This window comes from Mauremys mutica, chromosome 12, assembly GCF_020497125.1.
Source record: "Mauremys mutica isolate MM-2020 ecotype Southern chromosome 12, ASM2049712v1, whole genome shotgun sequence".
In the NCBI taxonomy this organism is placed as follows: Eukaryota; Metazoa; Chordata; order Testudines; family Geoemydidae; genus Mauremys; species Mauremys mutica.
The window spans coordinates 25,360,220-25,386,634 of NC_059083.1; the positions used below are offsets into that span (position 1 = coordinate 25,360,220).

Consider the following 26,415-nt stretch of genomic DNA (forward strand, 5'->3'; position numbering starts at 1 on the left):
ATCCAGAAAACCTCTGCCTGGCTGCTCACTCAGCACCACATTTCTATGGAAAAATTACCCAAGGTTCCTAAATTTCTGCAAATCACCTGTGAATGGTAGTAAATGGGCAGTTGCCTTATGTTAGTCTGTGTAGCTAGTTACCAATGATGCTTACGAAATAAGTTCGCCTAAAGACTGAACTGTAAAGAGAAGCCTGGGATTGTATAGAGACCCTTGGGACCTGATCCTTTTAATCTCAGATCTGCTTGGTGCTTTATCAGGGAAAGCTTTAAATCATAAGATTGAGATCTCCAATCCCACCTGGATCACCCTGAATATGGACATTGGACTGTAACCTATGGACTAAGGGTTTGTCTATATTACCAAGTTGTCGACAAAACTTTTGTCTTTCACATGTGCTTAAAAAAGCGCCCCCCATCCCCATCCCCCGAAAGACAAAAGTTTTGCCGTGGCAAGTGGCAGTGTGAATGCCACTCCCACTGAAAAAGCGAACACTGCTTGCAGGCGTGGAAGCATTTTTTCAGCAAAAGTGCCCACAAAATACTGAAAAAAAGCATTTACACAGACTGAGTTTTAGCAACAAGACTGTGTGTTGACACAGCCCTGTCGCTAGAAGCTGCGTGGTGTAGACAAGCCCTAATTCTGTAAGAACTCTTTCCAACTGCAAAGCTCAACATCTCTACTATGAATCTGATCTCAGAACTGTACTCATCTGTCTGTGTGCTGATCTCTCTTTTAACCTATTTTCTTCTTTAATAAACATTAGTTTAGTTAATAAGAATTGGCTGTAAGCATGAATTTGGATACGATCTGAAATATTCATTAACTTGGGAGGTAAAGTGTCTGATCTTTCGGGTTTGGTAGAACTTTCTTATATGATGAATAAGATTTTCAGTAATGACCATCATATTTGCCTTGGGTGTCTGGTGGAGGCCTAAGGCTGGGTTTCTTTAACTTTGTTGTTGGCTTCTGGGTAACCAGTGAGGTACCATAGAGGTGGTTTCATGCTGGCTTGGTAAATCTAAATATTGGAAAATCCACCAGCTTTGGGGAGTGGCTCCCCCATTTTTACAGTTTGGCCAGAATTGAGTAACCTCAGTTGCTCCCTTGTGACCATGGTCACATCATGTTTTTAAGAAAATGACTTGCATTATTCAGTAAGTAATATAATGTCCTTCATTCTCCTTCCTCCTGTTCAGTTTACAGAAATTGCTTTGCACAGAGGAAACAATAAATAGCCTCTCAAAGGGAGGAGCATGTTACTCGCTGTTACTCACAAAGATCTCAGCATTGATAACGTCCCTGTGCAGATTTATTGGTGAGTAACAATGGTACCTACCAGCAGGTGCTGGATTTTTCTTCGCCCCACTCTAGTTAAACACCATATTCTCATCTCCCTCTTTCTTCAAACTCCCCAAACAGCTCCACATTTGATCCTAAGAAGAGAAAGCTGCTTCTGAATTTTCTGTATTTTGGCAGATTTACCTCAGGAACAAAATTTATCAAAGGACATTGGGCACTAGCGAGTCACAGGAACAGCCCTGCAATCCACAAAGCTGAGTGAGATGCCTGGACTCCCTATACAACATCCCTCTGGTCAGCATCTCCCATTGACTGGCTTAGGCGGCTCCCTGCCTAGCACGCTGGCTTTTGTGTCATCCATTCTAAGACATTTACATCTCCCCATAACTCAGGCTTTGTGGCTCACAGTGTCATTCCAGTGACTTTCTAGGCAGCTGCAATTTAGACGTGGTGACATTCAGCCTTGTAATACCTGAGTCCCTTCCTGGATCCCGCTCTTTGTCTCCAACTCAAAAGGAGAGAGCAAATCCCCCAGTATGCAGCAGGTTTATGAGGTGAGGGGGCCCTGCCTGCTTTTCCTGAGCCCAGATGGCCCCCAGGACTCCCAAGGGAGGGGGAGCTAGTGTGGGGCACTGCAGTTAGGTTGGTCATTTTGTGCTACGTGATCTGAACTCTCCTGTGCTTTATCTGGTTAAGCGATTAAGTGAAAGAGCAATAATGTTGGATGTGTGCAAAGAGTCTCTCCATGTGTTAAATGGTCACAATGTGCCCCCGGAGAGAATTCAGCTGAAACCAGCAGGCTCTCACCTTGGCATGGAGTTCTGGGAGATGGTGCATTCAGGCATGGGGGAGTCTGGAGGGTCAGATCTGCACTATGGGTTAGGCAGCGGGTTTCACACCTCAGATAGGGGGCTAGAGAGCCCCCCAAGAATGTGCCTAGGGACCCCAAAACTGGAGCAGTGGATGGGCTCTGATCCAGTCCCAGAGGCTTGAATTATCTGGGGATCCTGGGGCCCACTTGCTTGGGTTCCCCTTACTGCAGTCCGGTGGCACCTAACCAGGTCCGGGATATATATATATATATATATATATATATATATATATATATATATATATATATATATATAGACACACACACACACACACAGAAATAGAAATCCTCTCACTGCCCAGCATCCAAACACCCTTAACTCTGACCGGCTGAGTTCTGGTGACTATTTCTACATGTCTGAAATATTAAATTCAGAGACATGCATGGAGCGGTCTCCCCCTCAGGGCTGCCACATCCCTTTGTGCTGTGCTGAGGGGGGCTCTTTCCTGTTCCTGGATTAGGGAGAGTCTCTCCCTCCAGCGCTGCCACCTCCTGCTCCCTTTGTCTTCGGGTACAACGGTTCTATTAATGGCTCTTCCTGGGCTGGGCAGACACTGTCTCCTGCTCCAGGTCTCCAGGCAGGGCCCAATTACCCATTAGGCTAATGTGGCTTTAGCCTTAGGCCCTCCTATTTTTTAGGCCCTACTGGTCAGGCAGGGGCGAGGCTGAGTGGGGTGGGGAGCGAGCTTGCTCCGGGAGCCCTGCTGGAGCCAGCAGCAAAGGCAGAGCAGCCCCCTGTGGCTTGGAAGCTGCTCAGCCGGCAGCCTGCTGCTTCCGCTCCCTCCTGTCTGTGTCTCCTGGCGCTGCAGGATAACACTCACAGGCGTGCGCAGCATATTCCATTCGGGTGTGCACCCCGGGCATTTTATTTATTTATTTATTTTAAGGCGAACATCATAAAGGTTGGTGTGTGTGAGGGGGTGCGGTGTGCAGGAAGGGGCTCAGGACAGGGAGTTGGGGTGCAGGAGGGGTTCAAGAGGGGTCTCAGGACAGGAAATTGGGGTGCAGGAGGGGTGCAAGGTTCAGACAGGGGGCTCAGGACAGGGAGTTGGAGTGCAGGACGGGTATGGGGTGAAGGCAGGTGGCTCAGGGCAGGGGGTTGGGGTGCAGGATGGGTACGGGGTGAAGGCAGGTGGTTCAGGGCAGGGGGTTGGGGTGCAAGGTGCAGGCAGGGGCCTCAGGGCAGAGAGTTGGGGGCATGGTGCAGGAGGGGTTTGGGATCTGACCTGGTGCCGCTTACCTGCAGCGGCGCGCTCCCTGCGTGCCTGCCCTGGCTCCACGCCGCACCACTCACCACGTCCCTGCGTGGCCCCTGGGGTTGCGGGGGGGGGCGCACAGGACTCTGTGTGCTGCCCTTGTCATGCCTCCAGGTACCTCCCTCGAAGCTCCCATTGGCCGCAGTTCCTGTTCCCAGCCTATGGGAGCTGCTGGGGGTGGTGCCTGGAACAGCACATGGAGCCCTTTGCCCCCCCCCGCCGGGGGGGCCCCAGGGACCTGGTGCTGTGCCAGCCGCTTCTAAGAGCGGCACGGGGCCTGCGGTACCACGGGGGGCCGCCCCGGCGAGGGGAGCAGGGAGATGCAGCAGGGGAGGAGGCAGAAAAGCAGCGAGACAGACGGGAGAACCCAAGGGGACTGTCTGTGACTCCATGTTCAGGCTGTTCTAGTGCTTGAGTGTCCTCACTTGATACCTGGGAGGTGAGGTCTAAATACAGGACACACGACCAGTGGGAGTCTGTGCCCTGGTTTATAGCTGTTTGCCCTGAGGTTGGTACTCGCATTCCTGAGCTGCTGCTCACAGCTTGATGGGAGAACTGAACGTGGGTCTCCCAGGTGCCAGCTGAGTGCTCTCACCATGGGGCTGTTAGAAGGCAGGTGATAGCAGCAAAACCACCTCCTGCTTCTCTCCCCGCACCCTTTCCTGTGGAGCGAGGCAGGTGCTGACCTCATTCCAGCAAGAAACGCCTTAGGCGCCTGAGCCACCTGAAGTCAGATGCTGGGTTCCCGTCTGTGGGTTGCTAAGCAGACATAGATGCCCCTCTGCAGCCCTGATTTAGGCACCTGTCTGTGAGAGGGGGCAGGGCTTAGGACACCCCTCCCCCCTTGTCACCTCTCCCATTGCCTAGCTGAGATGGCTCCCCGCCTAGTGAGCTGGCTTTTGTGAATCGCACTGTAAGGTGTGTGATGCCCATCCATTGTCTAGGCAGTTTAGCCCCTAAAGCTTTGCAGACTTTGATTTTCTAGTTGCCTACAAATTAAGGACAGAGACAGAGCCCTGGCTGGAGCATGACACATCCCAGTAAACCCCAAACTCATCTTAGGGGCACAATATTCCCTGTGGAGGTTGGGTGGGGGGGCACAACCAAGTCAGGAAGCAAATCCCAGGACTCTGCCACCAGCACCTGCAGCTGGGACAGTAAATTGGACCAAATACAAAGAATCGTTTGTAAAGTTTTATTTACAGTCAGTAACTAAAGGTGGCAAGTAAATGGAGCCGAGAAGGAGCCTTAATAACCACAGCACGGAAAGGAGATTCCCCAACCACTGAGAACAGTTTTTTTTAATGGCACAACAACAGGACAGTCGTCCCGGAATTAATACAGGGAATTAATGAGTTACGGTCTCACTTTCAGTAACGTGTAATAAATCTCCCCATCCCGCTCACGTTCCCTTTCCTTCCATACTGTCCTTTTCTATTCATTATTGTTCTAGCCTCACTTTCCATCCCCTATTTCCCTGTGTCTCTCCTCCCTGTCACAGATCATCCCCCTCGGCTGCTCTCTTCTTTCCCTGATCTTATCCCTTCCCCTCATGCTGATCCCCAGCTGGGAGCCCCCAGTGAGATCTAAGGACACAGATCTGTACAAAACGCTCCTGGCTGCTGCTGCTTCTCCCCAAACTCCAAACCCTGATTGATTCATGCTGTGTCCCTGCCACCCCCACCTCCGCCTGCCCCCTGCCCGGCTCTTAGTGCTGCCCCCTGCCCAGCCCCCACCTCTGCCCCTCAGGGCCCCTCCTGCAGCTTCAGAGGTTCTTCCCTAGTCTCATCCCTGGGGCTGCAGAGAGGGCGGGGGAGGTGCTTCCAGGGGCCATAGAGATGAGGCGCCAGAGGCTCCGTAGATGGGAGTCCTCCAAGGTCATAGAGACTGGGCTTCATGAGGCTAGAGAGGCTAATTTCCGGTTCCCCCCTCAACTATGTGTCTCAGGGACACAGGCAGAGCCGGGATCTCAGCCCCACCCAGAGCCAGGGTCGGATTCTCCCCCCAGGGACGGAGCCCGGCGGGAAAGTGAAGATCGGGGCCTCGTCACCAGCATCGATAAATGTCACCTGCCCCCGGTCACAGTCCAGACAAACCCGGATCCTGCTGGGGACCCGGCTCAGGGGCAGGGGGGTCACAGGGGAGGTGAGGGCCCGGAACTGATCCTTCCACTGCTGCACAGCCCAGATCCCCCCCTCAGGGCTATAGCTGATCTCTCCCTTCCTCCCCACAGACTCTCTGGCCACCCCCACAGCCCAGAATGGCCCATCCCCCACCTCCACCTGCCAGCAATGTCTCCCCGAGGTGAATCCCTCACAGCCCAGCACACAGGGCTGAGTGTCAAATCTCTCAGGTTTGTTGGGCAGTTGCTGCTGTGTGTCTCCCCATCTCACACTTTTCTGATCCTCAGACAGGATGAGGTTGGGATGAGCCGTGTCTGGATCCAGAGTCACATTCGCTGGGGGAAGAGAGAATCAGAGCGTTAGGGGCAGAGCTCAGCGCTGGGTGAGGCTGGGACCATTTCTCACACTCCCCAGTGGCCCGTCCTGGCTGGGACAAGCCTGGATCCCAGAGAGCTGCCTCTGTCCTGGGCACTTGAGACTAAGCAGAGGTGTCACTGCAGCTCTCCAGTCTTTGTAATGGCTCCCACTTCATTAGTTTCTCATTTATCACAGAAACTTCAGCTCCCACATTCCGCTGCTGGTGCTGCCCCATTCCCAGCAGCACAGACACAGCCAGGAAGGCTTCAGAAGCTTTTATTGAGGGAGCAGAAGTGGCAGGTACCAGCTTTACACCCCAGAGGGAAGCTCCCTCCCCTAATGCAGCCTCCACTCCCAGGCCAGGGAACAGAGAGGAAGGTGCAGCAATGGGGAACAGCCACTGAAGACCAGAGAGTGGGAAATAGCATTGGATGGGGGAGCCCCATCCCCAGCCCAGAGAGAGGGGAGGAGCTGCCAGCCTCACAGGGAGAGCATCTCCCCCATCCAGGAAGCAGTGAGCAGTTCCAATGGGTGAACCCAGCCCTGCCCAAAGGAAAGGCAGGATATTGGAGAAGAGCGATGGGGAGACCTCCTGCACCGGGGTGAAGCAGAGGGATGTGGCAGGGAGCTCTGTTCATGTGTGACTCAGTTAAGAGGTTTCTGTTCATCAGAATGGGGATGAACTCAGCACTAAGGGTGGTGTCAGGACTGTTTTTGTGTCCCCGCCCCCTCCGTGGCCCTGACCGAGGCCCTGCCCCCTGGCCAGGCTGGGAGACTTGCCCGCTATGGAGAGCCCCTGACACTCTATCTGCCCTGGAAATGGATCCGGGGGCTCTGAGAGCAGCCCCCAGCCCATGTCTCCACTCCCCAGGGTTCACCACCCTGGGCAGGTGGAGGATCCAGGCAGGGGCGGCTCTACAAATTCGGCCGCCCCAAGCAGTCATGCCCAGGAGGCGCCCCCGAACCGCGGGAGCAGCGGACCTCCCGCGGGCATGACTGCGGAGGGTCCGCTGGTCGCTCGGCTCGGCTGGACCTCCCGCAGCTGCGGGCGGTTCGCAGATCCGGCGGCTCTGATGGAGCTGCCGCAGTCATGCCTGCGGGAGGTCCAGCCGAGCCGCGGGACCAGCGAACCGTCCGCAGTCATGCCTGCGGGAGGTCCACTGGAGCCGCCGGCAGAGCGTCCCCTCCGCAGTCATGCCTGCGGCAGGTCCGCTGCTCCCGGGGCTCCGGTGGACCTCCCGCAGGCATGACTGCGGCAGGTCCGCCGGCCCAGCCTGCCGCCCCCCCGGGAAAGGGCCGCCCCAGGCGGGTGCTTGCCCCGCTGGGCTCTGGAGCCGGCCCTGGATCCAGGGCTCCCCAGTGCGGTCCCTGGATGGCAGCCTGGTTCTGGCTTCTGGCCTAGCCAGGGCCTGAGGGAAAGGGGAGCAGGGGTGGGGCCATTGAGAGTGGCCAGCACCAGGGAGCGGTTGGTGCCATGGGCACAGGCTGCACTACACAGAGAGGATCTGATCAGCTGCCCTGCCCTAAGCACAGATACTGCCTGCGATGCTCCACCCCTGCCAAGGCTTGCAGTGTGGGGGGGGCAACGTGGCCCTCTTCCCCCAAACTATGCCCATGCTGAAAAGTGTCCTGGTCATCCCACCTTTAAAAGTGTGTGTGTGTTGGGGCGGGGGGGGGGGGGGGGGAGACATGGGCCCCTGGATCTCCTTACTGTTTAATGTGTTATTTTTAGGGCTGTGTGTGTCATGGTCGCTGTCAGTTTGGTTGGTAACTTTAGCTACAATCTCATGAAGACGTTTTCTCTGGAATTTTCTCATAATTTAAAGGCAATCTTCACCTGCAGACTCACCCTGTCTGTGTGCTCCAAATGATCCTCCCCTTTTTCTCTCCAGTTCAGACGGCAGAGTGTCTTGGGGGAGAAAGGAGAAGAGAGGTGAGATTTCAGACTTTCATATTCATAAGAGCATCCCCACTCTGAAACTGTTTTATAATTATGACAGAGAAACAGACAGAGAGGCCCAGAGACACACTCAGGTATTTAATATAAAAAGGTCTGAAATCTATTTCCCCTCTCAATCAGGCATCTCTCAGCAATGGAGCCAGCAGCCCTACAGCCTCACAACTATCCCAGGAGACATTTACTTTTCCCTCCTCATCCCCTCCCTCCCTTCAGACTCCAGTTGGTTTGTCTCATTCACTTGCTGCCTTTTGTCGTAACCTAGACCCAGAGCCTGCAAAGACTTTGGCATAAAGGTAACTTTACCCACTTGCGTCCCTGTGACACTAACTGGATGTTGAGAGTTTGTGAAATTCTGGCTCTAATTGTGAGCTGTTGGGTCTGTTTACTCAGCGCCTCTACAGAGAACAGCACGACGGGACCTCGTCCTCCATAGGCAGAAATGGAAATAATAGTAAAATTATTTTATCAAGGTGGAAATTGAGGTGGGGGAGGATTGGCTCAAAGGGTCCGATTCCCCCCTGTACCGGGAAAAGGAGAGAGGGGAGGGGCCATTTGTGACTCTGCTGTTCAGTGGCTGCAGGGGCCGGTGCAGACCTTGGCACAGGCTGAGGAAGTTCTGAAGCCAGCCAGAGCTACATCCCTATGACAATGGCCCCGGTGTGTCTTGCCCAGCGTGCAGAGTGTCAGAGGCCCAGCTTTACACTATCCCTCATCCACCCCCTCCCTCTTCCACCCGCCCTCACCACCCCCACCCCATTCCCAGCCCTCTCAGGAACACGCCTTGTGCCTGCAGCTGCTGGGGAGGAGGCACAAGAGGTGCCTGTGCTGGAGGGATCCCTGACAGTGGGGGAGGGGCTTTCTCCTTCCCTACAGCCCATTTAGCCCAAACTAGCTGCAAACGGGACCAGAGCTCAGTGATGGGCTGGATCCACCTTTGAGAAATGTGCCCCATGGCTGGTGATGGGGCAGTAGACGGGGAGGGCTCTGAGCTATAGAGAGTTCTTTGCCATGTGTCTGGCTGTTGGGTCTTGCCAAAATGCTCGGTATCCAACTGACCATCATATCTGGGGTGGGGAAGGGATTTCCCCCCAAGTCAGATTGACAGAGAGCCTGGGGATTTTTTTCCTTCCTTACTCTGCAGCCTGGGGCACGGGTTAGTTGCAGTTTGAAACTAGAGTCAATGGTGGCTTCTCTGTAACTTGTGTATCTATTGGGTTTCCGGGAAACAGGGCGGGCAAAGCCCGCCCCATGCTAACGGAACCCCCCCCAGCCTAAGGGGAGCTTCCACAGGGCCTCAGAAACCCACTAATTGCGGGGGATAACTAATAAAATAACAGGGACAGGGGTATCTATTGGGTTTCCGGGAAACGGGGTGGGTGAAGCCCGCCCCATGCTAATAGATCCCCCCCCAGCCTAAGGGGAGGTTCCACAGGGCCTCAGAAACCCACTAATTGCGGGGCACAACTAATAAAATAACAGGGACAGGGGTATCTATTGGGTTATCCGGGAGAGGGGGCGGGCGGAAGCCCGCCCCATGCTAACGGATCCCCCCCCCCCAGCCTAAGGGGAGGATCCACAGGGCCACGGAAACCCACTAAGTGCGGGGGACAACTAATAAAAGAACAGGGACAGGGGTAGTGGGGCAGTTACCCTGTTCCTGGAATAAAAGGAGGTAAAAGGTGAAAAGCAGCTGAGGTCGGCTGACTGGGGAGGCAGCCACAGCTGGGGCCACACCCAATTAGGCCACAACTGGCCCTGATCAAAGGGCTGGGAGCTAGGCAGGCAAGAGTCTCACTGCAGGGCTGCCTGGGCGCAGAGCACAAGGTACCTTACACAGAGCAGGGCTGGGGCGGGGCAGGCAGAGCTGGGGAGCTCTGGCCTGGCAAGTCCCCAGGCTGAGGCCTTGTTAAGGGCCAGGGATGGTACTAGGGCTAGAAAGGCAGTAGGTCCAACCTCTTTGCTAATGATGAGTGGACATTGCAGACTGCAGGCTGCCCCAGAGAAAGGGGGCTAGATGACTGGCAGTAACCACTGAGTCAAGGTGGGTATAGAGGGTTGAGATGCCCCTGGGAGAGCAGACCCAGAGTGTGGGGGTACTGCTGTGGGCAGCACCCCAAGGTAAGGGGCACTGGGGTCCAGGAGGGACATGGAGGGGCCTGAGGCAGGAGAGACGCTGGCCAGCAGTGGGCGCTCTGGAGCGGAAAAGCTAATTCCCTGACTGACCAGCAGGAGGCGCCGCACTGCTGAGTGCTCAACCAGTTACACTTGAAGTTTTAAAATCATGATTTAAGGACTTCAGTAACTTGGCCAGAGGTTAGGGGTCAATTGCAGGAGTGGGTGGGTGAGATTCTGTGGCCTGCAGTGTGCAGTTGGTCAGAATGGATGACCATGATGGTCCCTTCTGGCCTTAAAGTCTTGGAGTCATTTCTTAATTTAACAGCATCATCTAAGTGTGAACCAATTGATCAGCACCATTCTCTTCTCAGAGGCTTATCCCAATTTCCATTCCTAGATCCTTTCTAGGTACCTTTGAACTTCCCCAGAATCTCCATTAGCACAATCGTTTTCTGGGAGAAATCACTGACTCGCTCTTCCAGTTCAGGAGAAATCTCCTCTGGCTGCTGGAACTTCCCCTTCTCACACCTGGAGGGAAACAATTTCACATGATTATATTTTACTGTGTGACTCATTATAAGTTCTGGCTAGTGAGTCGCTGCTCTAATGGGCCTGGAGTTAGAATTCCTCGACTTCTCCCAGCCTCAGAGCAGGTGCAACACAGCCCAGGGCCAAGCAACCTTCCCTTCAAAGGTCATTAATATTCTTCAACTCTGGTCTGGACAGATCAGCTCTGGGGACAAAAGGGGAATTGAGTCTCCATGGCCAATTCGCTCCTTGGCCTCCATGCTCTGAGGGACAGGAGGTTCCCAGGTGAAGTGCTGTAGAAATCTGCCTCTAGGAACTAGACTGAAACACCATTTCTCACAGGTCTCCAAACAGCCCTGAGATGGGGAAAGACTCTTGAAAACTACTGCCCTGGGCTGAATAGTGACCAGGACCCAGCAGTGACAGGCCCATAGTCCATCTCCACAATCCTGAGGCAGCCAGTCCCCCAGGGATGTGACATCTCTACGGAACACTTGAGGTCAATCCTTCCCACTGACTGGAGAATTACAGAGTCTTCTGTACAAGAGTGAGCACCCCAGGATGGAGTTGATCAGAGAGATTTGTATCCAACATGTGATCTCCACACACATTTTGCTGTAGAGCCCTGGGGAGATGCGGTGCTACCCTCATCATCAAGCTTCTTCCCAGCATTGTGGAGTGCGAGGGAGCCACATACCTGCTCAAGGTGGTTCTGACATCCTAGAGGAGAGAGAGACAAAATAATTCAATCCTCTCTGACACACACACACAGGGGATTCCAGGAAAGGGATTTAGGAAGTATGGGGGAAAAGACCCTGCCCTGGGCCCAGGGCCATTGATTCCCTGAGCTAATGGGGCTTTTCCATCTTTCATATCTCTGTGACTCTGCTAAGAATAATACTCACTCAGATGTCAGCAGTGCACATGCCGAGTTACACTGAGATCTCCGACTGCTGGACTCCAGTGCTTATGATTCAGCAGCCCGCTCCTCCCTCTGTGGGGGTCTGGCATGTTTCTAATGATGAGTGCCGGTTTCCAATTGTCCCTGGGGGTGCTCAACCCCATGCCGCACCCCCACTCCAAACCTTTCCCCAATGCCACACCCAAACCCAACTCTTCCCACTCCCACTCAACCTCCACCCTGTCTCTTCCTCGCCTCCTCTTGTGAGCTGCCATAAATGTAAAGGAAAGAGTAACATAAAATACCTCCTTGCACCTGTACTGAATCGCTTTAGCTCTAAGGGGTTAAGAAGCTCAGATAACCTGGTTGGCTCCTGACCAGAAGGACCGATAAGGAAAGAAGACACTTTCAATTCTGGTGGGTTGCGGGAGGTTTTGTTTGGGCTCTGTTTCTTCGTTCCCTCTCCTGATAGAGAGATAGACCAAGCAGGGACAACAGCTCCTGAAAACCTACCTGAAATAATCCATCTAAGTTTACAAAAATTCTAACTAAGGCAAGGAAATGCGTAAGGTTATTTTTTTGTTTTAGCTTGTGAATTTTCCCTATGCGAAGAGGTAGTTTTAGTCCTGTTTTTGTAACTGTGAAGCTGAGTCCAGAGGGGAGTCCTCTGTGTTTTAAATCTTTTTATTACCCTGTAAAGTTACCTTCCATCCTGATTTTGCAGGTGTGATTCTTGTACTTTTTTCTTTATAATCAAGTTCTTCTTTAAAGAACCTGATTGATTTTAGTGTCCCAAAGATAAGGATCTGGTCTGTACTTACATTAAAGGCAATTGGTTGGTATATTATTCTCAAACCTCCCCAGGAAAGGGGGTGAAGGGGCTTGGGGGGATATTTTGGGGGAATAGGGATTCCAAGTGACCCATCTCTGAATTTTTGTTTAAATCACTTGGTGGTGGCAGCAAGGACAAGGAAAGGAACTTGTGCCTTGGGGAAGTTTTTAACCTAAGATGATGGAATATAAGATTAGGGGGTCTTTCATGTGGGTCCCCACATCTGTCCCCCCGAGTTCAAAGTGGGGAGGGAATCCTAACCTGAGCACACTCCCTCCCCGCTCCTCCCCCTCCCTTCCTCCCAGCATCTCCTGCACACAGTGGAACAGCTGATTGCAGCAGGCAGATGGTGCTGGAAGAAGAAGGAGGAGTTGATCGGCAGGGCTGACGGTGGGTAGCACTGAGGGGGAGAGCTGGCTGTCCTGGAGCACCCACCTATGTTTCTCATTCAGTCTCACCTGTAGGAATTCACTCGCTGGCTTCTGACACTTCCCCTCCATCTCACTGATCAGCTCACTCAGACAGGAAATCTGCTGGGAGAGTTTACTGAGATTTTCATTCTGGATCCTCACAATCTCCTTGTCCAGCTTCTCCAGCTGGGCCAGCAGGAGTCGCTCTTGTTCCTCCAGGAACTGCTGCAATTGCTGAAATTCAGACACAATCTTCTGCCTCTCGGTTTGTGTTTGTTTCTGTATGAAATAGGGCAAGGGCTGGTCAGGGACATATGGACGGAGCCCAGGATCCTTTCATGGAGAGCTGAGTGTGCAGGAGGGTGATTTTCTTTGAAAATCCTCAGATTTCTGACATTTGACTCTACCCTGTGGGTATAGGCAGGGGATTCTCTCACAGCTTCCCTGTTCGCCCCTGTATCCCTGTGAAAGGGATGTTTCTCTGTCAGTCATGGTCAGCATCTTTTGTTATTTATGGTCTGTGGAAATTCAGACCCAGAGCAGCAGGAGGCAGGACTCAGCACTACACTGACTGAGACGTCAGGGGAGTTAAAAGAAACAATCTTTAAAAAAATGCACAAAATGTCTAGACACAGTGGACAAGCACTTCATGGGGACATTTGTGTGAATTCAGGCAAGCCACAAGGGCTACTCATCAACTGAAATGAAAGCTTAGGGCTTGTCTGCACATGAATCAAACCCAGCAATCCGTGATTATGGAGAAACACACACAAGCCCATGTTCACGTAGGCCACACAGGAGTCTGCCTCCAATCAGACCTCCCACTGCCAGTCCCTTCTGGTTCATAACAACAGGCACCTACCAGATATTCCCGGCAATTCCTCTCTCCAGTCGCTTTCAATCCCAGCAGCTTTTCTCTGTCTTCCCTCAGAGTTTTCAAATGGGCCTGGATTCTTTCCTGAAGAAACAGAAATGATTTGGGAAGTTTCATCTGGATAGTTGAGAGGTGCTTGGAAGTGGGTGTTTTTCCACCCGAAACCCCAAGATGACTGTGGTTCTAATCGCTTTGCGACATCAGGACCACCAAGGTGATGAAACCTCATTAATGGAAACTGGGAGCGTGTCACATTCAGACTCGTTACCAATTCTGGTTCAGTGTTTTTAGTAATTAGCAAGAGATCTCAATTATACCCAAGCTTTACTGGTATTTGTGAACTGATTAATGGTACAGAGCATAACAGGGCACTGGAGTCACATGGGGGTGAATCAATAAACCTGTTTTTTGAAGGTTTAACAAACAAAGTGATACAAATCTCAGAAGCCACCAGGGTTTAAATATGGGCTGGGATTTCAGCCCTGAAGCCCTGGAGCTGCACTGGTTGGGCAGAGCTGGTCTAAGCACCAGGGCAAAACTCGTGAGATGTCGGGAGGCCATTCATCTGGTTTGAAGCTGCACAGTCCAGTTTTGTGGAGCACTGTCCCTGTCCAGTAGGGACCCAGCACTGGACGTGGCTTTGTCTTGTGCAAAAGGGAGAGGAGGAGACTGAGGATGCAGGAGGACACCCGTGAGGGTGCGGGCAGGGCTGGGGTGGCACCTTCATGCAGAATGATGCAGGTGGGTGGCACGCTGGAAAAAACGGTGGTGGGGTCCGCACAGGGTGACTGATACTGGTGAGGACGGGCCCATGCAGGCAGGTGTGAGGGTCTCCCGTGTTCTGGGGATGCCTCAGTGACCTCCCTAATTAGACATGATGCAGATTTGTATAAAGAATGGGTTGGGGGTTGCCCCAGTGCTGCCCTAACCCCTCTCCATGGCAATGCCCCCGGGTAGGTACCCCACGGTCCCATTCCCTGGTAAAGATCCCGGAAGCAGTGCATTCAGGGAGATTTCAAAAGGCTGCCTGGTGGGACTAATGGAACCACTCTGGCTGGTCCTTGCCCACGTACACAAGAGAACAGGTCAGACTGGCAGTGGTCAGCTCCAGCCTGGGGTTGGTTTTGCTACAACCCAGTGTAATCCCAGCGGTACTTGGCATGGACCTGAGCTGCCTGGAGCCCTTTTGTGTGCGGACTGAAGGTGCTCGGGGTCCCACACAGCGTTTAGCCCAGTGATCTCCTCTAGTACAGGCTGGCAGCATCTGAGTTTAACCCCTCATGGAGAAACACAGGAGTTCAGAATCCCAGTGAGAAACCTCCTCTCCCTGCCGGGCCTGGGACCTTTATCAAGGCGTCTCTCCCTCCTAACGGACACAATTCATCACTGGGTGGGGCTGATGCTAAGATGTCAGCATGGCAAAGTGGTTCGGGTCTTGGACTGGGTCGAGGGAGATCTGGGTTCTCTGCTAAGCTCTGTCATTGACACGCTCGGTGACTATGTGCAACTCGCTGCCCCGCTTTGTGCCTCAGTTTCCCTTCCCACCTTTTGTCTAGCTAGACCAGTGGTCACCTACTAGTCGACTGCGATCAACTAGTTGATCCTGGAGATTCTCCCAGTCGATCGCAATCTCTGGCAGCTGTTTGGCACTCCCAGAAGGGGCCAGCTTGCCCCTGCAGCCTGGGGTAAGGGCAGGGTTCTCTTCACGGGGCTCCTGCCTGCAAGCACCGCCCCCGCAGCTCCTATTGGCCGGAAACGGGGAACTGTGGCCAATGGGAGCTTCGGGAGTAGTTCCTGCAGAGAGGGGCAGCGTGTGCAGCCACATGCTCCCCTCCAGGGGCCACAGGGGCACATTGGCCCCTTCCAGGAGTGGCGCAGGGTTGGGACAGGCAGGGAGCCTGCGTTAGCCCCGTTGCTCTACTGACCAGGAGCCACCTGAGGTAAGTCAGTGCTGCCCAGCTGGAGCCAGCTTCCCTCACCCCCTCCTGCACCCCAACCCCCTACTCCAGCCCTGACCCTCCTCCCAGAGCCAGCACCCTGTGCCCTCACCTGCACCCCAACACTCTGCCCCAGCCTGGAGCCCTCTCCTGCTCCCCAACCCCCTGCCCCAGGCTCAGCCCAGAGCCCCCTCCCAGACTGTAAACCCCTCGGCCCCAGCCCAGAGCCCGCACCCCCACCTGAATCCCAACCTCCTGCCACAGACCAGTGAACGTGAGTGAGGGTGGGGGAGAGCAAGCAATGGAGAGGGGGGGGTATGGAGTGAGCGGTGCTTCGGGCGCGGGGTGTAGATCCTGCTTTCAAGTTTTGATATTTTGCCTCTGTTGCCTCGCTGCCAGATCATTAATTTCGTTATAGCATCTCCCCACACAATGAAGACTTTACAGAGCTGAATGATGAGTCACACCCGTGACAGGGAACTTTCAGTAAAATTAGCCTGTAATTAAAACCCCAAAGTTAACCCATTAAATTTGACAGCAATTCCCTACCTTGTACTCCTGGGCAGCCTCCTGGATGGGAACCACCGTGTGAGCGCGGTGAGTCCGGGACTCTCTGCAGATCACACAGATGGGGGTTTGATCCTCTTCACAGAACAGTTTCAGAGCCTCCTGGTGTTCCCCACACACCCCGTCCCCTCCTGTTCCCTTTGCTGCCTGTAAACTCAACCGCTTGGCGATTTCTACAACATTTGCCAGCTGCCTGTTGGGCCTGAGGTTTCCCTGTTGCACAGTTTCTCTGCACTGAGGGCAGGAGGCGGCTGTATCGGATCCCTCCCAGCACTGGCTGATGCAGGCTCGGCAGAAATTGTGCCCACACTCCACACTGACAGGTTCTGTGAAATATTCCAGACAGACGGGACATGTCGCTTCCTCCTGGAGTCTTTCCACGGGGTTCTCTGCAGCCATGGCTCCCTCTGGATAGTGGATCAGGGTTAGTTTCAATTTCCTGAATTCACACTCTGCCCCGCCTGCAGCAGCAAGGGGGTGTTTCCTTGCCTGAACATGACTCAGGGCTTGGCTACACTTGAAAATTGCAGCGCTGGGAGTTACAGCGCTGGTCGGTCAGCCGTGTAGGGACAGCGCTGGTGTGTGGCCACACTGACAGCTACCAGCGCTGCAGTGTGGCCACACTTGCAGCATTTCCAGCGCTGTATTGAGAGGTGCATTGTGGGCAGCTATCCCATAGAGCACCTCGTCCCATTTTGGCGCTGTGGGTTGTGGGAAGGGGACGGAAGGGTGCGGGTCATTCCGCTTCCTGTCCCAACGCCCCGTGGTGCATTGCTTCACATCCCAGCATTCACAGTTTTTCCGGCCACGTTTGGCGCCATTGTGAGTCTCTTTCTGTTTTTTACTCTCCGTCTGTGAATCGCGATTTCTGTGGGAAATGGAGCCCGAGCTGCTGAGGACTGTGCTGATGAGTGTCACCAGCACAACACGTTTGGCAGTTGAGCTATTCCTTCAGCTCCAAAGTGACAGTGAGGAGTCCGACGATGATATCGATATCGAGTCGCCTGCCGCGTGTGACACTACATTGCTTGTGGCATTCACGGAAATGCTCAGCACCATTGAACGCCACTTTTGGGCTCGGGAAACAAGCACTGAGTGGTGGGATCACATCGTCATGGAAGTCTGGGATGACGAGCAGTGGCAGCAGAACTTTCGTATGAGAAAAGCCACTTTCATGGGACTGTGTGCTGAGCTCGCCCCCACCCTGCAGCGCAAGGACACGAGATTGAGAGCTGCCCTGACGGTGGAAAAGCAGGTGGCTATTGCAATCTGGAAGCTGGCAACTCCAGACAGCTACCGGTCGGTCGGGAACCAGTTTGGAGTGGGAAAGTTGACCGTGGGAATCGTGTTGATGCAAGTTTGCAGGGCAATTAATAGCATCCTGCTAAGAAGGACCGTGACTCTGGGGAACGTGCAGGACATTGTGGATGGCTTTGCACAAATGGGTTTCCCTAACTGTGGAGGGGCGATAGATGGGACGCATATTCCTATTGTGGCACCACCCCACCTAGCATCCGAGTACGTTAATCGGAAGGGGTATTTCTCTATGGTTCTCCAGGCGCTTGTGGATCACCGTGGGCGTTTCATTGACATTAACACAGGCTGGCCTGGAAAGGTGCATGATGCAGGCATCTTTCGGAACACTGGCCTGTTCAGGAAGATGCAGGCAGGGACTTTTTTCCCAGACCGGAAGATCACAGTAGGGGACGTCCAAATGCCCGTTGTGATCCTTGGAGACCCCGCTTACCCGTTACTGCCTTGGCTCATGAAACCCTATACAGGGAAGCTTGACAGGAGCAAGGACCGTTTCAACTACAGGCTGAGCCGGTGCCGAATGACTGTGGAGTGTGCTTTGGGGCGTTTAAAAGCCCGCTGGAGGTCCCTGTATGGGAAGCTAGACTTGGGGGAAAGCAGCATCCCCGCGGTTATATCCGCATGCTGTACCCTCCATAATATTTGTGAAGGGAAGGGTGAAACATTCAGTCAGGCATGGACCTCCGAGGTTCAAGTCCTGGAGGCTGAATATGCACAGCCAGAGAGCAGGGCTACTAGAGAGGCCCAGCACAGGGCTACAAGGATTAGGGATGCCTTGAGGGAAGAATTTGAGGCTGAAAGCCAACAGTAATGTTTGCTGCCTTGCATGGGAGTGAAGTGCAGTGGTTACACTGTTAGGATTCTATTATCCCTAACATGATTTGCAGTGACTGTTTCTTTACTGGGATAAGGTATATTTCACTATCTGCAATAATAAAGACTGTTTTCAAAGCCAAGATTTATTTTATTGAAAAGAAAAAAACTTCATTGACAGACACACAACATTTCAGGAACCTAAAAGGTTATGGGGGTGGGTTGGTGAACTGTACAGTCACAGGTTTGCATATGTCCTGTCTGCAGTGCTGTGGAATGGCTGCTGCACTTCAGGGTGTGTATACTGCATGGTGATGGGGGTTGAGTGCAGAGGGTAAGGGTCGTAGTTCTCAGGGCCGGTTGGTGAACGTACAGGTGTTGGAGGCAGCTGGTGGTGGTAAGAACCTGGATGCTGGGGAAGGGGGTTTGGAGCTGACATTGGGGCACAAGGGGAAAAGCTTTGGGACGGGGGGGCGGGGGAGTAGCACGGTAGTGCTCTGCTTGCATGGCTACGAGTGACTCGATAGAGTCCGCTTGGTGCGACAGGATGCTTAGCAGCTGCTCTTTGCTTTTCCTCCTGTCCACTGCGTTTCTCTGGCGGATCCTGCTTTCCCTCTGGCGGATCCTGCTTCCCCTTTCTCTCCACTCCTGCAGCTGTTTACTCTCTCTCGAGCAGAGTGTTCAATAACTGTTTTCAGCATGTCTTCCTTGGTTTTTCGCGGCTTTTTCCTCAGATTCTGTAGTCTCTGTGCTGTGGTAGATCTGGGCAGTCCAGCAGTCAAGGTCACTTCTTGAAGGCAAAAATGGCAACATTTAACAGGGTGGCATTGTTAATTATCTCATCCAAACAGTAATTCCCACACACTGAAGGAGTTTTCAGTGTTCACTTTAGCATTCTTTGCCCATACCAAATAAGACCACACATAACACAACAGGAGCCACGAAATGGTGAGTAAGGGGTACTGAGATTGCCTCAGGGCTGTGCAGGGGTTTCTGTGCGTTGGGGACAGCAAACAGCTACAGGGGGGATCTGCACTAAACAGTCTCCCAACATTTTCCACAGGAGTTACTCCTGGAAGATATCTCCCTGCTGCGGGTCACTAGGGAAGAGCGGGAGGCTCTTCTACAGCAATGCGGATTCCGCCCTGGCCCCTATGCAGCTTGCCTGTGTGCAGCAATGGTCCCCCCACCCCTCGCGGCACAGTGGCGCGGACGCGTTAGCCTGACTGGGACAAGGACCACAGTGGCTCTCCCTATAAACCTGCGCAGGCACATTGCCCATGCTCTGGCTGAAACTTTTGAGGAGATTACTGCAGCCGATTACCGCGACGTGATAGACCACATCAATGGGCTATTCCACATCTAGGCATGCATGCATGCAGCCCTAACCCCCCCTCCTCTCCCGAAACAGTTCCACCCTGAAAATAAAAGCCGCATACCGGTAACCCGCTCCTCTGCTTGTCCTTCAGCAAGTGCTGGCTGCTGCGATTGGCTACCTTCCTCGTGGCTTGAGAAGAGCTCCTGGCTGCATGCCTCCTGGGACTCTGGGGTGTCTTCCCCCATCCCAGTAGCTTCACTCGTGGTTTTCTCCACCCCCCCTCCTCCTCCTCCTGCTGCTCATGTCCCCCACCCTGCTCAGAAGTGTCCATCGTGGTTCTCGGATTGGCAGTGGGGTCACCCCCAAGTATCGCGTCCATCTCCCTGTAAAAACGGCAGGTCGTGGGGGCAGCGCCAGAGCGGCAGTTTCCCTCGCGGGCTTTGCAATAGGCACTCCGCAGCTCCTTTACTTTAACCCTGGATTGCAGCGCGTCCCGCTCATGGCCCCTATCCAGCATGGACCTTGATACCTGCCCAAAGGTATCATAATTCCTACGGCTGGAGCACAGCTGGGACTGCACAGCTTCCTCCCCCCAAACACTAATGAGGTCCAGCAACTCGCCATTGCTCCATGCTGGGGTTCGTTTGTCACGTGGAGGCATGGTCACCTGGAAAGATTAACTGATTGCACTCCACACCTGGCTGCAGCAAACAGGAAGGGGATTTTTAAAATTCCCGGGGCATTTAAAGGGCGGGTCACCTGAGGGGCCAGAGCAGTAGAGTACAAACTGATGAGCAGAGTGGCTGAACAGGAATTCTGGGACATCTCCTAATAGCCTGGAGGCCAATAACAGCGCTGGTGTGTGTCCACACTTGATGAGCAGCGCTGGATCACCAGCGCTGCATTCGCTACACCCCAACCAGACCAGGTGTACAGCCAGCGCTGCAGCCAGGGAGTTGCAGCGCTGGATGTGCCTTGCAGGTGTGGACGGTTACTAATTGCAGTGCTGGAAAGCCTCCACCAGCGCTGCAACTTTCAAGTGTAGCCAAGCGCTGAGTTCCTTGATGTTTATGTGAAGGGTCAGGTCCTGCAGAGACCACAGGCCTTGGGTCTGAAAATTCCCCTCATGGGCCCCCCAGCCCAGGTCTGATGCACTGGACACCAGCTCCAACAATGGGGCCCTGTCCCAGAACAGGACCCTCTGGAGCCTGTTGCTTGGGGCATACCACCACCGCAGGGTGGTGAGCACTGAGTTTGGCACGGTGAGGACCTAGTCCTCCTGCGGGATGGAGCGGGTCAGGGTCACAATCAGGTCGTCCGGACGGGGCGAGGAGGCCGGTGCGGTGCTTTGGGTGTTGGCTGGCACTGGAGGATCCACCACCTGGTTGGACTCTGGGCACGGTACTGAGGACACGGGTCCCACCGATTCCTTTCCTAGTGGTGTAGTGGAGGCCAACAGGGCTTCCAATGCCTTGGCCACCGAGCGAGCCCACAATGATGCTCAGTGCCATCACACTTGCTGCAGCACCGACGGATCTGGCTGTTCGAGTTGGCTAGCCTGGCCTGTAGATGAATGGCCTTGAGCAGAGGCTGGGCTGGCATATGACTCGCTGCTGTTTCTGAACTGGGAGTAGAGGTGGTGTCGGGATCTGCGTCGGCCACAGGACCGCGATCTCGATGCGGAGGAATAGCACCAACGGTAGTAGCTGCTCCGTGATTGGTCTCGATGGGCGGACCTACGACAGCGGGACGCCGGCGATCGACACCCAGGGCTACGGTGCCTTGGCGGAGATTTGGAGCGGGAGTCCGAGTGGGAACAGCATCGACGATCGTGCCACGACCAACTGCAGTACCTCCTTCGATATGAGGACCGCTGGTGACCTCCGCCACAGTCCCGTCGATATTTGCTCTGCGAAGAGGAGCAGTGCCGGGAGTCTGGCCGGCATTGAGAGTGATCCACATGGACTGGGCCCTGAACAGTCGCTGGGCAGTGAGTGGTGTCGGGAAAGTTCCCGAGACTGAGACCAGTACTGGGCTGGCGGCGAATGCAGCGATCCCAGTGGTGGCTTGCCTCTGGAGCGTGGGGCAGCTCCCCTTCTACCGCGCCAGCCAGGCACCAATTCAGGCAGGGCCAGCTCTAGGCACCAGCCCTCCAAGCATGTGCTTGGGGCGGCACTTTCTAAGGGGTGGCAAAATCCCCCCCCCCCTTTTTTTTTGTTTTTTTTTGCTTGGAGTGACAAAAAGCCACTCGCCCTGTCAGCGCACGAGCTGGGATCCGCGCCCCCTGCCCAGCCTGGCGGCGCCCTGCACAGCCCACTCGGGCAGGGAAATGCCGTGCTGCCCTGGGGAGACTCAGAGCGGCAGCAGCAGCAGGACCCCTCCCCCCTCCCTGCATCCCAGGTCCCGCTTCCCTCCCTCCTCGGCTCCTCACACACTCTGGGAGCCCCTCTCACGCAGCCACAGCCCGGGCTCGGCTCCCCCTCCCTCCCCGGCTCCTCACATGCTCCGGGAGCCCCTCTTGCCGCCGCCGCAGCCCAGGCCCTGGAGCGAAGCAGGGTCCCCTGGAGCCGAGCCCGAGCTGCGGCGGTGAGAGGGGCTCCTGGAGTGTGTGAGGAGCTGGTGAGGGAGGGAAGCGGGGTCCCCTGGAGCCGAGCCCGAGCTGCGGGGGCGAGAGGGGATCCTGGAGTGTGTGAAGAGGTGAGTGGCCGGTAGGGCTCATCGGTGCTGAGCAGGCAGCCCTGCAGCTGGAGATCCTCGCCTTCCCGCCCGCCGGGGCTGGGCCAGGGTGCGGTGAGGCTGAAGAGCAGCAGGTCCGGGGGGCTCTCCAGGTCCTCGGCCGCCAGCATGTCGGGAGTGAGGGCAGTGAGCACGAACTGATCCGCCTCAGCCACCAGCAGCACCACGAAGCCCAGGGAGGGGGCCCGTGTTCTCCGTGCCGCCCCGCACCGCCACCTGGAAGTACTCCCACTATGCACTGCCCAGCAGCTCCACCCGCATGGGAACGGAGTCGCGGCTGGGCCAGAGCTCAGCTGCCGTGTGCTGGTAGCAGATCCCATCTCTAATATCAATGTGTCTGTGAGTCTGCAAATAACAATCATCATTCACATGTCAGCAATGCACACATTGAGTTACACTGAGATCTCTGACTGCTGGACTCCTGTGCCCGTGGTTCAGGAGCTGTCCTGTCCCTGTGTTGGGATTTGGGATGTTTTCAGTTCAATCTCACCTGCAGGAATTCACTTGCTGGCTTCTGACACATCCCCTCCAGCTCACTGATCAGCTCACTGAGATGGGAAATCTCCTCAGAGAGTTTGGTGATATTTTCATTCTGTATCTTCATAATCTCCTCGTCCAGCTTCTCCAGCTGGGTCAGCAGGAGTCGCTCTTGCTCCTCCAGGAACTGCTGGAGTTGCTGAAATTCAGACACAATCTTCTGCCTCTCAGTTTCTGTCTGTTTCTATAAGAAATAAGGAAAGGGCTGGTCAGGAACATGGACGGAGCCCGATGACCTTCCACACAGTCTTACAAGAGAGAGTTTCTTTACAATCTCTAACACATCTGTGTAGAGACCAGGACATGAGCCATCAGGCCTAGTGCTCAGAGCTGCAGCTGGAAATCGGGAACTACAGCCAAAATCAGAGCTGCAGTCAAAGTCAGGATCTCACCAAGGGTTGGGGCTACAGTCGAGCTCAGGAGTCATGCCAACGGCTGAGTCAGAATCAGTGTCTGGAGTCACACCAGGGATCGGGACTGGAGTTGGAGTCAGGCAGCCACACGAAGGGTTAAGCTGGAGTCAGATAACAGTACTGCAGGTCATATCTGAGCCAGGAACAACGCCAGGGCCAAGCCAGAGTCAGGGTCCAGTCCAGCAGCAGATCGGAAGTTCACTCAGTTGTTTGGACAACTTCACGTGACTCCTGCTGGCGTAATTCATGCATCCGAACGTCTGCTCCAATCGGGAGCTTCGTAGGCAGATCCTCTGGTGGGGCCAGAGTTCCACTAGCCCCTCCCCTGCTGGCTCTGGAGAGCGGCTGGGTTGTAATGACAGTCTCTGTGGACTGAGGTTCAAAACCCACCATTCTTCACATCCTGACACTTGACTATACACTGTGATCACAAGGGAGAGGATTTCCTTACAGCTTCCCATTGGGCCCCCATCTCTCTGAAAGGGCCGTCTCCATGGCTACTGGGGTATAGTCAGTGCAGTTTGGGAGAAATGTTGTGAAAGCCACAAGGGGTCGTAATTAACTCATTAATTAAAATGCATCTTAGATCCTGCAGAAGATGCTGTTGTCCTTCTCCAGGGAGAGAACATTTGTGATATGCACACGTGTGTACACACACACACACACACACACATACACAGCATCCCATGATTGTGGAGAAACACACACAAGGCCACAGAGAAATCTACCAATAAACATCCCTCCCACCTCCATGTCCCAGCAGGCGAAGAACAACAGGCACCTACCAGATACTCCTGGCTTCTCTTCTCTCCAGTCACTTTAAATACCAGCAGCTTTTCTCTCTCTTCCCTCAGAGTCTTCAAATGGGCTTGTATTTTTTCCTGACAAACAGAAATGATTTGGTGGGTTTATTTTGAGGGTTGTAGGGGGTAGATGAGGTGTTTTCCACCCAAAATTCAAGATAACAGTCAGTCGTCCTAGATAGACTAGGTGGGTAAGGCAATATCTTCTGCTGGGCCAGCTCCTGTTGGTAAGAGAGTTACACACAACTCAGCTCTGGGGAACATACACTTTCCCAGGTCTGAAGAAGAGCTCTGTGTAAGTTTGAAAGTTTGTCATTCACCCACAGAAGCTGGCCATGAGCAGATTTAAAGTTTATTAGAGAATATTTGAAAATAAACGATACAAAGTGTTTGAAGCGTCAGTTATTGTGTCATTGGGGGTAACATACAGGTTGTAGGGGGATATTAGCGTTTTGGTATTGGACAGCATATACCATATACAGTCTGTCATGTCCCCAATATGGGGTGTACGGTGGGTGGGATCAAGATATAGTCAGGAGGCAGTGGGGGTACATCACTCATACAAACAGGTTACAGACAGTCATGGGCATGAATAAGCGGGCTGGATAATGGGGATGGGACGACGTATTACTTCACCTACCTTGTCTCTCTAATATTCCGGGACCAACGCAGTTACAACAATACTGTGTACAACAGTGGGTCTTTCTAGAGGTAGGACATCAGAGACACCAAGGAAATGAAACCTTATTTATGGAAATTGGGTGGGTTTTGTATTCAGATTGTTTGAAGTTATTATGTCCACTCTCTTCATTGAGTCGAACCAGTGGAAAACTGGTGTCCCTTAGCGGTGAATCTATAAAGATGTTTTTGAGAAGATTTAATGAACAGTGATACCAACCCCATAAGCCTCCGGGGGCAGCCATACAGGCTGGGATGCTCAAAGGAATCCAACTCCATTGACTTTCAGCCCTGTACCCCTGGGGATGGGACGGATTGGACAGCACTGATCTAAGGCCTAAGGCAAAGCCCATTAGATGTGTTGGTTTCTGTTAGGAACAGCTGGGGTTTGCCCTAGTGCTGTCCTAGCCCCTTTCCAGGGCAATGGCCTCTGGGTAGCTGCCCCACCATCCCCAGCAAAGACCCCGGAAGCAGTGGATTCTGGGAGATTTCAAAAGGCTGCCTGGTGGGACTAATGGAACCACCTTGGCTGGTCCTTGCCCACGAACACACGAGAACAGGTCAGACTGGCACAGGTCCGCACTGCCCAGGGGTTAGTTTTGCTGAAGATAAGTCGAATCCCAGTGGTACTTGGCATGGACCTGCGCTGTCTGGAGCCCTTGTGGGTGTGGACTCAAGGTGCTCGGGGTCCCACACAGCGTTTAGCCCAGTGATCTCCTCTAGTGCAGGCCGGCAGCATCTGAGTTGAACTCCTCATGGAGCAGCACAGGAGTTCACAATCCCAGTGGGAAACCTCATCTCCCTCCTGGGCCTAGGGCCTGTATCAAGGAGTCTTTTCCTCCTACTGTCTGCACTTCATCACTGCTCAGTGCTGCTGAAAGGGGCAGAGTAGCTAGTGGTTAGGGCATTGAACTGGGCCTTGGAAAACCAGGTTTTTATATTCAGCTCTGCCAGGATCTGCTGAGTCACCTTGGACAAGTGACTTCCCCTTACCGTGCCTCAGTTTCCCCTCCCACCCTTTGTCTGTCTTGTCCAGTTGGACTGTAAATGGCTCAGGGCAGGGATTGGCCATCACTGGGTTTTGTGCAAGACCTCCTACAATCGAGGTCAGAGCTTATCTGGGGTCTGTAGGGGATGCAAATAACAATAAACACTGTGATTCAACCAGTAATACCAGCCACAGCTTGTAACGCCCCCTATCAGCTTTCATGCAATGAAGGCTACACACAGCTGAATGACGCAGTTACAACATTAACCTATAATTAACATCCAAAGTTATTACCCATTAGACTGGACAGCAACTCTGTACCTTGTACTCCTGGGCAGCTTCCTGTATGGGAAGCACCGTGTGAGTGCGGTGAGCCCGGGATCTGTCACACACCACACAGATGGGGGTTTGATCGTCTTCACAGAACAGTTTCAGAGCCTCCTGGTGCTCCCCACACACCCTGTCCCCTCCTGCTCCCTTTGCTGCCTGTAAACTCAGTCGCTTGGCAATTTCTAGGACATTTTCCAGCTGGCAGTTGGGCCTAAGGTTTCTCTTTTGCACAGTTTCTCTGCACTGAGGGCAGGAGGCAGCTGTGTCAGATCCCTCCCAGCACTGGCTGATGCAGGCTCGGCAGAGATTGTGCCCACACTCCAGAATGACAGGTTCTGTGAAATACTCCAGACAGACGGGACATGTTGCTTCCTCCTGGAGACTTTCCACGGGGTTCTCTGCAGCCATGGCTCCCTCTGGGCAGTGGATCAGGGTTAGTTTCAATTTCCTGA

General features: G+C 53.8%; 1 protein-coding gene across 1 annotated transcript; it reads right to left on the reverse strand.

Moving 5' to 3' along the window:
• Positions 1–5,326: 5,326 nt before the first annotated feature.
• LOC123344872 (zinc finger protein RFP-like) lies at positions 5,327–26,415 on the reverse strand. Its single transcript, XM_044981364.1, has 7 exons — positions 25,955–26,415; positions 23,950–24,045; positions 22,705–22,935; positions 11,210–11,232; positions 10,397–10,512; positions 7,759–7,818; positions 5,327–5,887 (listed from the first exon to the last, which is right to left on the reverse strand). The coding sequence occupies exons 1-7, from the start codon at positions 26,369–26,371 to the stop codon at positions 5,373–5,375; spliced, it is 1,458 nt and encodes a 485-aa protein (XP_044837299.1). The 5' UTR covers positions 26,372–26,415; the 3' UTR covers positions 5,327–5,372.

Coding starts and splice junctions, on each gene's coding strand:
- LOC123344872 (XM_044981364.1), bottom strand. CDS start 26,371: ATGGCTGCAGAGAACCCCGTGGAAAGTCTCCAGGAGGAAGCAACATGT. Junction 24,046..25,954: donor AAGCTGCCCAGGAGTACAAG/GTACAGAGTTGC, acceptor TCTGTTTGTCAG/GAAAAAATACAAGCCCATTT. Junction 7,819..10,396: donor GATTCTGGGGAAGTTCAAAG/GTACCTAGAAAG, acceptor TTCTCCCCCAAG/ACACTCTGCCGTCTGAACTG.